General features: G+C 45.5%; 1 protein-coding gene across 7 annotated transcripts in view; it reads right to left on the bottom strand.

Annotated features, from left to right (window-relative positions):
- Positions 1-13806, bottom strand: part of CAMTA1 (calmodulin binding transcription activator 1) — an 857550-nt gene that overhangs the window by 768754 nt on the left and 74990 nt on the right. Inside the window, exon 4 of one of the 7 annotated variants that reach the window (XM_043573691.1) lies at positions 5236-5518. The exons of the other annotated variants lie outside the window; for them this stretch is intronic. Coding sequence (XP_043429626.1) covers positions 5510-5518 — 9 coding nt within the window. The 3' untranslated portion in view covers positions 5236-5509. Of the gene's footprint in view, positions 1-5235; positions 5519-13806 lie in introns of those variants that run through there. 7 annotated transcript variants of the gene reach the window in all.

Below are 13806 nucleotides of genomic sequence, written 5' to 3'. Positions count from 1 at the left end.
TATTTAGCTGACGATCCTACATAACCCTTTGTCAGCTTTTGTGATCTAGCACAAAACCACATGCCTTGTGATATACCAGCTGGGCTGTGGTAATGCCCTTGACTGGAGGCTTAAAAGCTTTGGTAGGGACAGAACTTTGATGTATTGTATTTCCATTTCAAACTGCAACGATCATCCCTGGATTTGGCATCACACAGAGTACTGCCAAGATTAGATTATGGCTGGTTAATAAGAGTACCCCTCCCCTCCGGTGCCGTCCACGAGTGACGCGGGTCTCTGCTTTGCTTGTTTGCAAGATCGAAAAGCCATGACTGCCTGGTTTACAGGATGCAGGCATAAGAACCATCTGCCTGGTCTGGTGTTTCTTTAATTAAAACTTTAATTACAGATATATCTCTGCACAGATACGTGCAGTCTATCAGCTCCTGCTCTTAATTACCTGCGCTAATGAGAACAGAAGGAGTGAGTGTTTGCTGAGCGTCTACTATGCGCGAGCCCCCGGGCCGGAGGCTGTGGCATCACACGAGCAGGCAGTGCCGGGTCAAACGGCCCAGCCCAGAGTTCCAGCCCTCCCCGCCCGTCCTCTTGCCACCATAACGAGAGAAGTGAAACACTCAGGATTCTCCTTGGAAAAGTGAAGGGCGAAGGGGGTCAAGTATTTACAAGGATCAGCGCAGATGAGAGCAAAAGCACTGGACAATCGAACCCGACTCACCGCAGTCCTGAGGCGGGCGGATGTGCTATGTGTCCTCACGCCGTGTACTGGTGACCCAGGGGAAAGATTCATGAGGAGAGTGGCAAGTCTGGTCTAAATCCTATGGTTCCGAAGCATGTCACACGGAGCCACGGTAACCGTGGCCCGTTTCGCAGGGAAACCAGAAGCAAAGACTAGAGCTAACAGGAGAGGTTTCCCGTGACTTCCCGACGGTGCAGCCGCACCGCCACCGCCTCTCTTTCGCTAGCCCCTCTCTGGCTACGGCCGATGGCCACTGAGGAATGGCAGGAACATCTCATCCTTGTCCCAAGCGTTCCCTGGCCTCCTCGATGCCTGAAGAAGGGCTAATCTCCATCAGAACGGCTCCTCAGCGGCCGGATGGGGGCCACGAGGAGGCCCGCTGCTCGCCCTCAGAGCGCTCCGCCTGTGGAATCTGCTCATGTCCAGCTCTGGAAACTATGCAGCAAATACACTAAAAGCCTGATACCAGTGCCTCGACAACGGTCAAGTCCATCCTAGTATCCCACACTCTGTCCTACTCAGTGAATCACAAACAAAAGCTGACCGTGTTCAGGCTAATGAAGGGTAGTGCCTACTCCTCAGAAAGATCGATGTGAAGACAAATTAAGGAATGTCGATGTGAACACCTACTTGGTGCTACGCCCCCTGGACGACTGCCAGTGCTTTGCCGTCTGACGACAGAAACGCCCAGAGGCATGTGGACGATGGATGGAGAAAAAAAAAAAAGAGGAAGGACAGGAGGAGGAGGAGTTGGGAGCCAGAGGAAAGGAGGGGAAAATAAAGATACAAAATGGGAGAAAAAAGGAGAAGTGAGAGAGGAAGAAGGCAGAGCCCCCTAACTGCATTCAGTTCTGTGATTAACTTCAAACCTGGTTTTGGGGATGGTCAGACGCCCACTTCCAGAGAACTACAGTCTGTGGAGTGGACGGCTGGGACTTTTCCCACAGAAAGGGTGCTGATTACAGATGGCTGAATTACTAAATTGGCCCACAAAGGCCCATTTAACTTACAAAATAGCTAACTATAGAATAGTACTGGGCCATGTTCTGGAAGCATGAGTCTATACGTGCACAAATTATTTACATTATTTTCTGTCTATAACATAAACTCCCTAGACTGCTGAACCCAGCGATCAATGGCTCTCAGCTAGAAAGGCCAGATCAGAGGCTGGGACACGGCCAGGGCTCCGTACTTTATAAAGCTAACAGGTGATCCTGGATGTGCAGCCAAGATGGAGTGGAAGCCACTGCTGGGGAGCCCCTGTGAGGACCACACATATGATGGAGTCTTCCCGGCAATGGTGGAGGCAGGTCACCGGAGACCTTACTAAGTCAGGGCTGCTGATGGCTGAGGGACAGTAATGCACACAGCTGAGTCCCCTGTGACCAAACAGCAGAACTATTTCTGGTCAGGGTGCAGCCACGTTTGCCAGGAAACCCAAGGAAGCAGGTGCCAGGAGAAGGACAGCACCTGGAATTTAAGTCCCTGGTCTGTGATTTCCAAGGAGTATGACCCGTGAAGGCAGATCCAACCGCCTGAGCATCAGTGTTCTCTGGTGCAAACCATCACCCACCTCAGAAAAATGTAGATGATTAAAATGCATGGAAGTGACCCGAAAATACATGTGACACCCTCCCCCCACCCCCAAACAGTGACTGCCTCCACTTTTTCGACTTAGAAGGAAGCACTGAAGCCTCATACGGTTTTCTGACTCCTTGGGAGCCCACCGGACAGCTTGTCGAAGCTAAAGGAGAAGGAATCCGTGCCAAACTAAGTGAAAGATGAGGGGTCTCTTTTCTTGTATCTCCACAGCCAAAAACCGCTAACTCAAAGGGACCTATCAACAAAGGATTAAGTGCTCTGAATCATCTAAACTTTTCTTCCTAAAGGTCAGGGGCCCAGAGGTACCTTTATGCACCTGAACCGGCACCTGCTTTAGAGGCGCCTCATAACCGTAAGCGTCCCGTCCCGGCTCCCCTCCCTGGGAGCACGTCCAGCTCTCTCAGTCAGAAGACTAACGGGAAAGCTCTCTGAAGCTTCGCTTCCTGCAAGGTGTGTGCTCCCCTCAGAATTCCGTGTCACTGAGACCCCATCCTGCCTGGGGTTCTCCTGGCGTGCAGAATCTGGCCTGGATGCCACAGCCACTGCCACCCTGCCTGCCACCCCTGCTCTAAGTACTGTGCAGACATCAACTCCCCAGAGATGCATCATGACCCTCTGAGTAGGTAGCTATTCCTATCATCTCCATTTCAAAGAGGAGGAAACTGAGGCACAGACATGTCAAACCACCCTAAGGGACCCAGGTGGGAAGTGGCACTGGACCCAAGGCAACCTGGCCCCAGAGCCCGTGCTCCCAGCCACTCAGTACAGAATCCACTCCACCCGCCTCTCAGCATGATGATGGCTGCGGCCAATAGGACAGCCACAGGATGAAGTTTAAGTTCAAAGCACCTTCCTCCCGGATTCCCAGTGCGGCCAGCATACAGTGTTTCATTTATCCTGCCAACCACCCTAAAAAGCAAGTAGGAGACATAACAACATCTACATTTCACATAAAAGGAAACTGAAGTACAATCCACATAATGTTTCAGAAACTCCTACACCGTTAAGCCGAACAACTGATTTCACTGTTTTTAATAACATCACATCAAAGTCTTTGAAGTCTTTCTACTCCAGTTCTTTAGTTTTGTACAACTACCTTAAAAGACAAGAACGGCACATCCACATACCCTGCTAGTCAAAAGCAGGTTTTCCTGACTTCCAGACTACAGTCTTCTCTAATCATGCTTTAAAAAACCACATCCGTGCGGCTTACAACTTACTAGAATTCCTAAATACTACGCAAATAAGCGCTTATTAAAAATAAATCATAAATATGTCCATACACTAGCTCTCTTTGAAAAATGAAGTTATCTTAAAATGCACTTAGCAGAAAACTTTAAAGAAAATCTAACTGACCTAATTGCAAAACAAAATATCACAATAAAGCATTTCTCTTGGGCACCTATGTATGCCTCTCCAGCTCCTACTGGACTTATGAATAAACTATCTGACTGTCTCTAGGAGACATGGCAGCCTACGGGGAAGATGTCAAGAGGCCCTGATTCTGCCAACAGGGAGCATGTGACCCTCTGGGGACCAGCAGCCCGCTCCCCACAGGGGCTGGGTGGCTGTGAGGGCCACACGGCCCCTTTCAGCCCTGAGAGTCTCCGTGGGGTAAACTCCAGCCGGGCACAACTCCTGCGGTGCAGGAAGGATGTCACATCAGAGGAACGAGTAATGGGTAGGATCTGGAAAACATTCCTACACAACTTTGAAAGCATTCTCATTTAAAAACAACAACAACACCTTAAAATGCAAGGCGACAAATAAGTTGCTCACAACTATTGGGACGTTCATTCCATGCACTTCCTGGCTTTGTAATCACAAGATTTATATTTCTCAGCTCTGGTATTTTGCAATTCTGTGAAAAGACAGCCAAGGTCACAGGCAGTTTTACAGGTATGTAAGTGTAACAGACAAAAACAAGCCAGTAAGCCTGAAGAAGTGTTCATGAGAGTTCCAATCTCCAATGAACAGCTCACTACAACTAATTTTAACTTGTGGTTCTAATGAATGACATAAACTTTTATAGGTATCGACAAAGCTCAGAGAGGACTTAAATCCATTTCAGTGCTCATTTAGCAGCTTCAGCTGTGTGCCATTAAAGCATCAGCATTAAATGTTAGAGAATAAAATAATGAGACACTTAAAAAATAATCTGTGCTTCAGCAGGCCAGGCTAAGAAATTTCACATGATTTTTTTTTTTTTTTTTTTTTTTTTTTTTTTTAAGGAACATGATTTCTTAGGAATATCCTGCCAGTTCAAAGAATTAACTCAAGTTTGACTTTTATTTTTAGCCTTTGGTTTGTTTTGCTTCTGAGTAAGAATTTTCTGAAAAACAGAATACAGTTAAAAATGTCTGAACAACAGTCACCAAATAGCATATGTCATAAAGCAATCAGGTATACAGACCACTGCAGCTGACCACCCAGGCTTCAGCAGAGACAAAAGGACATTTCTGATCATGTTAAAAATGTTGCTTGTTCTCAACTTACGCCTCAAATAATGACATAAGTATTAAAGGAGGGGAAAGGTACATTTTGGGAAAAAGACGACTTTCTTATCTTCTAGCCCATACATGGAACTAAGGGGCTCAATTTTCTGACCCAATAATACTTGAGAACATAAAATGTAATCTGAGGTTGTAGAATGTGGCAACTAAGACTAGTAAATTCAAGTCGCCACTATTTCTGAAAGACAGAGGAGGTAATCTGCAAAGGGTGGGGTATGTGCTGATGGGGAAGGGGTGTATGTGGAACGAGGAGGTGGTGGCTGGCTGCTGCATATGTGAGTTATGTGTGATCACCAAGTTAACTTAGCTATTGCAAAACACGAATAGAAAAGGAGATAATATTGTACGGGGAGAGGCACTCACTAAACTTAAATTTTAGAAGGATGAAAACACAGATTACACTTTATTTTAAAAACTGAAATGAATTTTAATACAGAAAATGAAGACAGCATTTTGCAAATTTATCGCTCAAAGGGGTATCTCTATTTGAGGAAATCAGCGTGTTACACTTTGAGAGATGAAATGTTACAGCTTGTACACCAAAATTAAAAAATGAAATTAAATTAAAAAATGAAATGGTTACCAAGGTAATGCAGGTCAGGGGATCAAAGGTGAAGGGTCACACATTATTAAAAAGAAATCCAAAAGGACGGCTGCATCATGATCTCTGCAAAACAAAGGAGCTCTAGTAAGTAAAACTAGTATCTCTGAGAATTTAAAATCAAGTTCTTGAAAAGAAGACTCCCCTGTAATTGAATACAAGTCATTCCTGATTCCGTGTAGAGCCATTTTTATGTAGGCACAAAACCAAATTTCAATTACCTGTTACCAACAAAATTTTTGCAGACATTTAACCGTGTAACATTAAAACCCAAAACATCTCCGATCATAAGTGACTGTGAAGTACTGACATTTCCACTGGACCCCAGACCCTGTTTTCTGGAAATTACAGTGTTTGATAAGTTGCCAATAGATCAGAAATCTAATTTGGTCACAGTGTGGTGAGGTTTTTTCCCTCTCCTCAAGGAATGAGTTCCAAAATTGAGTTTTTGCAAATTTGTTTCATTTGAAGTAGCTGCATAAAATTTCCATTATTGGAACATTTAGTGTAACAATGTTCTAGAAGATAGCAATAAAGTGATACATGATGAAATAAACTGTGCAACTCCATCTATTAAGATCTGTTCTCACATTCGACTTTCACTGCACCGAGGGGAGAAAACACATTTTAGGCAAAATAACTTGCTAGTTCTCATGGATTTACACAGAATTAGTAGAAGCTGGACAAGAGAAGTATCTGACAATGAAAAAAAAAAAAAGTACCTGACAGGTTAGGCTTCAATTTTTTGTTATTATTTACTCATCTTCCTCATTAACAGATTAGAACCATCGGCTTTAAAAAGGACAGGAAGAGCTAAGGTTCTGTTTTGCAACACGCGGCTACCACCTGAGTCACCACAAACCCACTTTGCGGCAACAGCAAGCATGACAATTAACACTTACAGCAAGTAATTCCCATACTCCTGTCACTACTGAAGGAAGTGAACACAACCATGATCGAGATCGTCTGCTCTCTAACAGGGAACACTCCCTGATTTCAGGACCCACAGTCCACAGCACCTCCTGGACAGCAGGCTCTGGCAGGCGGTGCAAACAGTGGCTCCAGGGTAAGTGACAGGCTCGGTGGGGAGCCACAAAGGACCTGATGCCAGCACCGCCCTTCTTCCAGGCCCCTAGTTGCATTGCACCCCACAGTATCTGACATTCTGAGTTTACCTTGTTCAAATCAAATTCCAAAGACACTTACATATTAAAATACAGACAACTGCCCGAAAGGATTTTATCAAAAGGAACGGCATATGCTTTCTGATGGCTGAGAGCAATCAATAACTAAACAAACTCCATAAACATCAGATTTCGGTTCCCCCGATTAGATTCTGTTACAAAGGACGTGCAGAGAGCTGCATGCACCAGACACCAGTGTGTTAGTGCCTTAAGGCCACGATTCTAAAAACACGATTTTTTTAAGTTCCATAGCTACTGAAAAGTAAACTAGCATTTCATTTCTCTGGAATGCTCATCTCATGGAAAGTCTGTCACATATGTATTTGCTGCTGGGAGGCATGCAGGCGACTGGGAGCCCTGCAGCAGGAATCGATAGCCTATCAAACACAGGCGTGTGTTGTTCTAGGGGCTGGTGCTCAGGTTTGCGGGAGAAGGCTAGAAGCCAGTGGTGTGTCAAGTTTGTTTTACTAGAAGATCTATTAAAATGACAAAAATAAGTGGGGGGCCTGGGTGGCTCAGTCAGTTAAGCTTCCAACTGGGGCTCAGGTCAGGTCATGATCTCGCAGTTCAGGCGTTCAACTCCAGCCCTGGGTCGGACTCTGTGCTGACACCTCGAAGCGTGCTTGGGAGTCTCTCTTTCTCTCTCTCTGCCCCTCCCTTGCTCTCTCTCTCTCTCTCTCTCTCTCTCTCTCTCTCTCTCTCTAAAAATAAATAAATAAAAAATAAATAAAGTGGGGTGCCTGGGTGGCTCGGTCGGTTGAGTGTCCGACTTCGGCTCAGGTCACGATCTCGCGGTCCATGAGCTCGAGCCCCGCGTCAGGCTCTGTGCTGACAGCTGTTTCAGATGCTGTGTCTCCCTCTCTCTCTGACCCTCCCCCATTCACGCTTTGTCTCTCTCTGTCTCAAAAATAAAAATAAATGTTAAAACAATATTTTAAATAAATAAAGTGACAAAGGGTGCATCTACTCTGATCAAGTATCTGCATCTACCCCTTCATCACCAAGACACGTGCATTTATTAACTAATTTCCTCTTAAAACTAGAGGATGGAGTCCTTATAGAGACTTTTTCTAAAGTCTTCTAAATCACTTCTAAAATTCACCAACTCACAAAAATACGTTAGCCCAAATTTTCTACCAGTTTAAGCCCTGCCAAAGCTGCAGACACACCAACCCATTCCAACATGACAGACGCCCAGGAGCAAGGAACTGCTCTCGCTACAACCAAGCACTTTCCCACAGATATGATCACAGCCTAAGTAACAAACACAAACAGAACTCTCCCCAGCTAAATACTTGCAAGCTCTGACAAACAAGCGCCTCTGAGTAAGTCTGTGCCAATAAATAAAATTCTGGGTGATTCAGGAAATCTATGAAGGACCTGAGCTAATGTTTTTCAAATGATTTTAATTGGGGTGGAGGGGAATAAAGGCCACCAGGAGTCAGCACATCCCTAGTACCCAAGGGTCCTGGAACATACTTTCATGTGTAAAAGGAGGGCTCAGGGGCAGGGCACACATTGTCACCAGAGCCCCTTTGCTGAGCCAGGCACTTGGAGCACACAGACGTTTTCCCACAGAAACAATCTGGCAACTGTCTACTTGACCTGAAATCTGGTGAAGCGACAGGCTGGCTCAGAATTCCAGAAGCTATGGGGCCTGAGCAGCTTTTTATTTTTTGTTCAAAGGACTGGCCCAAGCCAAAACCTGATGGATAGGAAGATCTTCCCAGCCCCCTTCCTGGACCCCAGACAGAGTGGCTCAGGAACCAATTACCATCCTCAGATCTCCTCCAGGAACCCCCTTTTCTTCCCTGAGGCCGTTTACTGGCTGACAACAAACGGACTGAATTTATACAAACCGGTGCATGCAAAGACTAAGGGGGCTTCTTCAACCCAAAACAAATCTCTCGTTGGTAGAATTGGCATTTTTCCACCAAGGGGCACACAGAGGGCTCATCTACTACAAGACAGTTCCCTTCCAAAATGATTACCAGTAACTGAATTCAACAACAAATGCTCAAAAATCCTACTACCTCCTAAAACTTGAGGGGTATAACTAACATGTACACTATTCTCAATCTAAACTGGAAAACTTGGGGGGCCTGGGTGCTCAGTCAGTTAAACGGACAACTTCAGCTCAGGTCATGATATCATGGCTCGTGAGTTCGAGGCCCACATCAGGCTCTGTGCTGACAGCTCGGGGCCTGGAGCCTGCTTCAGACTCTGTGTCTCCTTCTCTATCTGCCCCTTCCCTGCTAGTGCTGTCTCTTTCACTGTCAAAAATAAATAAATATTAAAAAAAAAAAAAAAGACATCCATAAACTGGAAAACTATGCTGCCATAGTGCAGAGTAATAACATCAAAAAAAAAAAAAATAAACAACCAAGCTTCATTTTCATAAGACCATCAGGTCATCAGAGTTCTGGTGAAGAATACTTTTTGCAGGGAAACCCTCACCCATATTAATTAAGCTCTCAATGTCTGGACCACTTTTTAGAGAGACGTGTTTTCCAACACACTTTGTATTCTAGTTAATTTTTACTTATTTACTTATTTTTGCCAAGGACCAGCCAGCATTTATAGGCACAGAGAATTGGCTCGTTTCTCAACTAAATAAACACAGGACAAAGAACATCATTTCTAATGAGGTTAATTAAATCATAACACAAATGCTGCCATTTTCATTCACCTCAAGCATATTACTTACAAAATAAAACACATGGAAGAACCAAAAAGAAATGAAAAATAAAGAGCCGAGAAAATGCAGAGTCAGGACGCTAGGAGACAGCTGGCAACAAATGACAGTAGAGCCCTATCTTACTTCTTTACAAAATGTCTAGTAACTCAACAGTACAATGCTTTCTACAACAGAAACTAACCTCAGCAAGTATGTTCAGAGATGAAAAAGAGAAATGGCCAGCCAAAAGTTTACAGTGTGAGCCAAAACAAAAACAAAAAACAAATCTTTACCTATAAATACAAGGAATAAATCACCAACATGTCATTCAATAAAACAGACTGAAATAAAATGCACTTGAGCTAAGTATATCCTTCAGTTAAGTGGGGATTATATTCCTATCGCCTTTCCATGATAGGGTTTGTTAGAAATACCATCTACTGAGAAACTAAGAGAACAAAAAGCATTTGGTCTTCTGTGCCCTTCCGACAACAGTCACCATCTCTACCATTTCTTCAACTTCTCCGGAAATACAGCTCTGCCAAGCTTCTCAAAGATAGTCTGTTCAAAGAGATTTGTGTGTCTTTTTCTCCAAACTTTCTATCAGTGACAGAGCAACCGATACCTACGATCATCACCTTACTTCCACTAGTCCTCGGAAAGAAAATAAAGGCCGAAACTACAGGTTAAATACTTTCTACCTATGATTTTACCCTCAACAATGTCATTCCCACCCACCTCCCCCCCAACAGCTTCAAAGGTTTCAGGAAAGAATGAAGAGCGTGGGAGGAAGGGACAGCAAAGAGCCCCCAGGAACTCTTCAGAGTGATGAATATGTTCATTACGGTGGAGCACGGCCGTGCGGTGTGGGCACGTGCACACCCTTCACTGCGCACTTAAGTCCGTGCCATTTATTACATGCCAATTAAACCTCGAAAAAGCTACTTAAGAATGAGGGGGCATGCAAGACAGAGACTCTGCCCACCCCTACACCCTTTGAGCCACATGGCCGTGCTGTGGCCCCCGTGCAGAGAAGGCTGAGAGCCAAGGGGGAGTGTGGGGGAACCACTTATTGCTGAGCCGCTGGACCCCAACTCTAGAACCACATTTTCTAAATGGAAAATCAGAGAACCCTGACCGTTTCTCCGAAATGATGAAATCAGCTTTAGACATACTCCTAGCTTTGCAAATGACATGTAAATTCACCGAATATTCTCACATTTTTTTCTTCAGATTTGAAATTTACGTCAACTTGCCGTAGCCAACACCCATTCCTTTCTGATACTATCCCACTAGGGAAAAAGAGCAACACAACATATGCCAAATTCCCCCAAATACAAATTTATAAGAAATAAAACAAAAGGGAAACAGGCTGGTCCACTGCGTACCTTACTTGTATCTTACTTGTTCCTCAGTTTACGGATCGAGCATGCCCACGCTCCCTTTAACTGCTCCATGGCTTCCTGCACGATAATCAGGATCACTAAGACTCCGACCTTTGCCTTCTCCTCTTTTCACTGATGCTCAGACTTCAAACTCACTAAGTCTTATTTATTTAAACCAAGTCATTTGTAAAAATGGTTTCCCAAGTCCTGTCACAGGGAGATTACAACCCAGTGCATCAAACGAGGAACTACACAGACTGCAGTTTTGGTAAAAGCACCAGGAGAGTCGGACCAGAACAGTCACAATCATCACTGTAAGAAACAGGGCCCAGGTAGGTCCAACCACCCCCTCCAGCCCCACACATGACCTGCCTCCTACAGGCAGGTGTCAGTCACCATGTCAGAGCTGCCAAAGTGGACAGTTAAGGAACAAATTCCAGCTGATAACAGCTTTAAGGCAGTCCTCCCTCCCAAAACTATTAACATTTTTAAAATGCCAACTGATCCCTAAAAAGTCTTTAAAACCCAAAAGAATGAAGAAGCTACACTGAAAGGTCGGTGGCTTCACAAGACACAGCGAAGTCAGTCCTTCCCGGGCTCTGAAACCAGGTCACGTGGTTCTAGCTCCCAGTAACAGTTCTACCACTTAATACTTCCATGACCTTGGACAAATTATTTAAATTTTCACTGAGTCTCACTCTCTTCATTGACAACATGAAGATAATGACACCCCCACTTCATAGGGTTACTGTGAGAGTGACAGTAAGTAATATAAACTGCTTAGTATAGTGCTTAGGACCTACAAAGCAATCAACATTAGCTGTGTGATTGCAACGATTATGATCCTGATCATCTTATATCCTTTTTCTTATCTCATTCTTTCCAAGGTTTACAATTCTGCAGGCGGAAAAGGTTCCCATTTCTGCAGGCAGAAAAGGTTAAGTTCAAGATATAGACCTTAAAAAGGTAGAGCTGGGGGGCGCCTGGGGGGCGCAGTCGGTTAAGCGTCCGACTTCAGCCAGGTCACGATCTCGCGGTCCGGGAGTTCGAGCCCCGCGTCGGGCTCCGGGCTGATGGCTCAGAGCCTGGAGCCTGTTTCCCATTCTGTGTCTCCCTCTCTCTCTGCCCCTCCCCCGTTCATGCTCTGTCTCTCTCTGTCCCAAAAATAAATAAACGTTGAAAAAAAAAAATTTAAAAAAAAAAAAAAAAAGAGCTGGAATTCAAACTACAATCTGTCCAGATCTGCCCTACTCCATGACTTAGCACCAGAGGGTATGGAAGGTTCCCACTGGCCCTACCCCATCCAGGGCTCTGCACATGTTAGGAAAGGCAATAAATGAATAGGTAGGTCCTTCAGGTGAATACATGCTTCCAGATCCACTGCTGTACCCATCACAGGACCTTACAAAATGCAAAAGGATACAGGTAGGGGGGCACCTGGGTGGCTCAGTTGGTTAAGCATCCAACTTCAGATCAGGTCATATTTCATGGCCGGTAGGTTCGAGCCCCGCATTGGGCTCTGTGTTGACAGCTCAGAGCCTGGAGCCAGCATCAGATTCTGGTCTCTCTCTGCCCCTCCCCAGCTCATGCACTGTCTCTCTGTCTCTGTCTCTCTCTCAAATAAAAATAAACATTAAAAAATATTAAAGGATACAGATAGGATTTACAGCAGTGGAATGATAGCATTAAATTCAAAGGCTTATTTGCATATTTGCATGTTTGAAAAAAGGAAGATAAACCTGTTTTCCACTCTGCAGTTCTACCCACTATTGTAAATAAATGACAGATCTTGGGGTGCCTGGGTGGCTCAGTCGGTTAAGCATACAACTTTGGATCGGCTCATGATCTCACAGTTCGTGGGCTTGAGCCCCATGTCTGGCTCTGGGCCGGACAGCTTGGAGCCTGGAGCCTACTTCGGATTCTGTGTCTCCCTGTCTCTCTCTGCCCCTCCCCCGCTCACACTCTGTCTCTCTCTGTCAAAAATAAACAGTAAAAAAAAAATTTTTTAGGGGCTTCTGGGTGGCTCAGTTGGTTGAGCGTCTGAGTTCGGCTCAGGTCATGATCTCACGGCTCGTGAGTTCGAGCCCCACATCGCACTCAGTGCTGACAGCTCAAAGCCTGGAGCCTGCTTCAGATTCTGTGTGCCCCTCTCTCTCCACCCCACCCCTGCTTGTGCTCTGTCTCTCTATCTTTCAAAAATAAATAAACATAAAATTTTTTTTTTTTAATTTTAACAGCAGACAGATCCATTTATTCAACAAATACTTACTGAGTACCTAACTCTGGGGCGGGCTCAGTACAAGAGGTGCCAGGGGCACACAGTGAAGGGCAGAGAGGCCTCAGCCTGCGAGTGAGGACCCCCGCACACAGGGCACCAGGCAGAGTGAAGGAGTGCAAGGCCGTGTGCAGACCCCTGCAGGGGTGTCCCTGCAGCTCTCAAGGGGGCCTGCAAGTTTCCCCTAAGGAAATAACACACAGCAGAGATGCGAAGGACAAGGTGGAGAGTGACCATCTTTTAAGCAGCGGAAGTGACATGTAAAAGGCAGCAGAGCAGGAAGCAGCTGACAGTGCAGAAGGAGAGACTCAGGGAAAAGAAACAGGGGACGGAACAGGAATCAAGGGGAGAGGGGTTTGGCCGGAGGCTGGAGGGTGACAGATCGCACAGGCCTCACAGACCATGTTGAGTAGTTGGGATGACATCTCCAGTACAACAGGAAACCGATTAGAGGACTGAGAAAAGGGGTACTGTAACCCTGCTGCATGTTTAAAAGACCACTCTGGTGTCTGGGTGGAGACTGGGTCGGGAGGAGGCAAGGGTACAAGTAGGGACAGGAGCCAGGAGATCCCTCAAAGCAGTCTGGGCCCAGGTGATGGTGGCTTAGACGGCAGTGGTGGCTGTAAAAAGTGATTTGGACAGAAAGGAAATTTATCTGCAAACAGAACCAGGAGGTATGGATTCAGGCTGGAGTAAAAGGAGGAAGAGGAGGCAAAACGGCCTCTGAGGGGGGAAAAATAGTAACGCACAGAGGAGAAACCTGATCAACACCACCTCAGCTAGGTGATCAAGGTTAACACCGTCAGTGATGAGTCATGTTGACAGCAGGCACC

The sequence above is a fragment of the Prionailurus bengalensis genome, chromosome C1 (assembly GCF_016509475.1).
Source record: "Prionailurus bengalensis isolate Pbe53 chromosome C1, Fcat_Pben_1.1_paternal_pri, whole genome shotgun sequence".
NCBI classification, from domain to species: Eukaryota; Metazoa; Chordata; class Mammalia; order Carnivora; family Felidae; genus Prionailurus; species Prionailurus bengalensis.
This window is presented reverse-complemented; position numbering and strand designations above follow the sequence as displayed.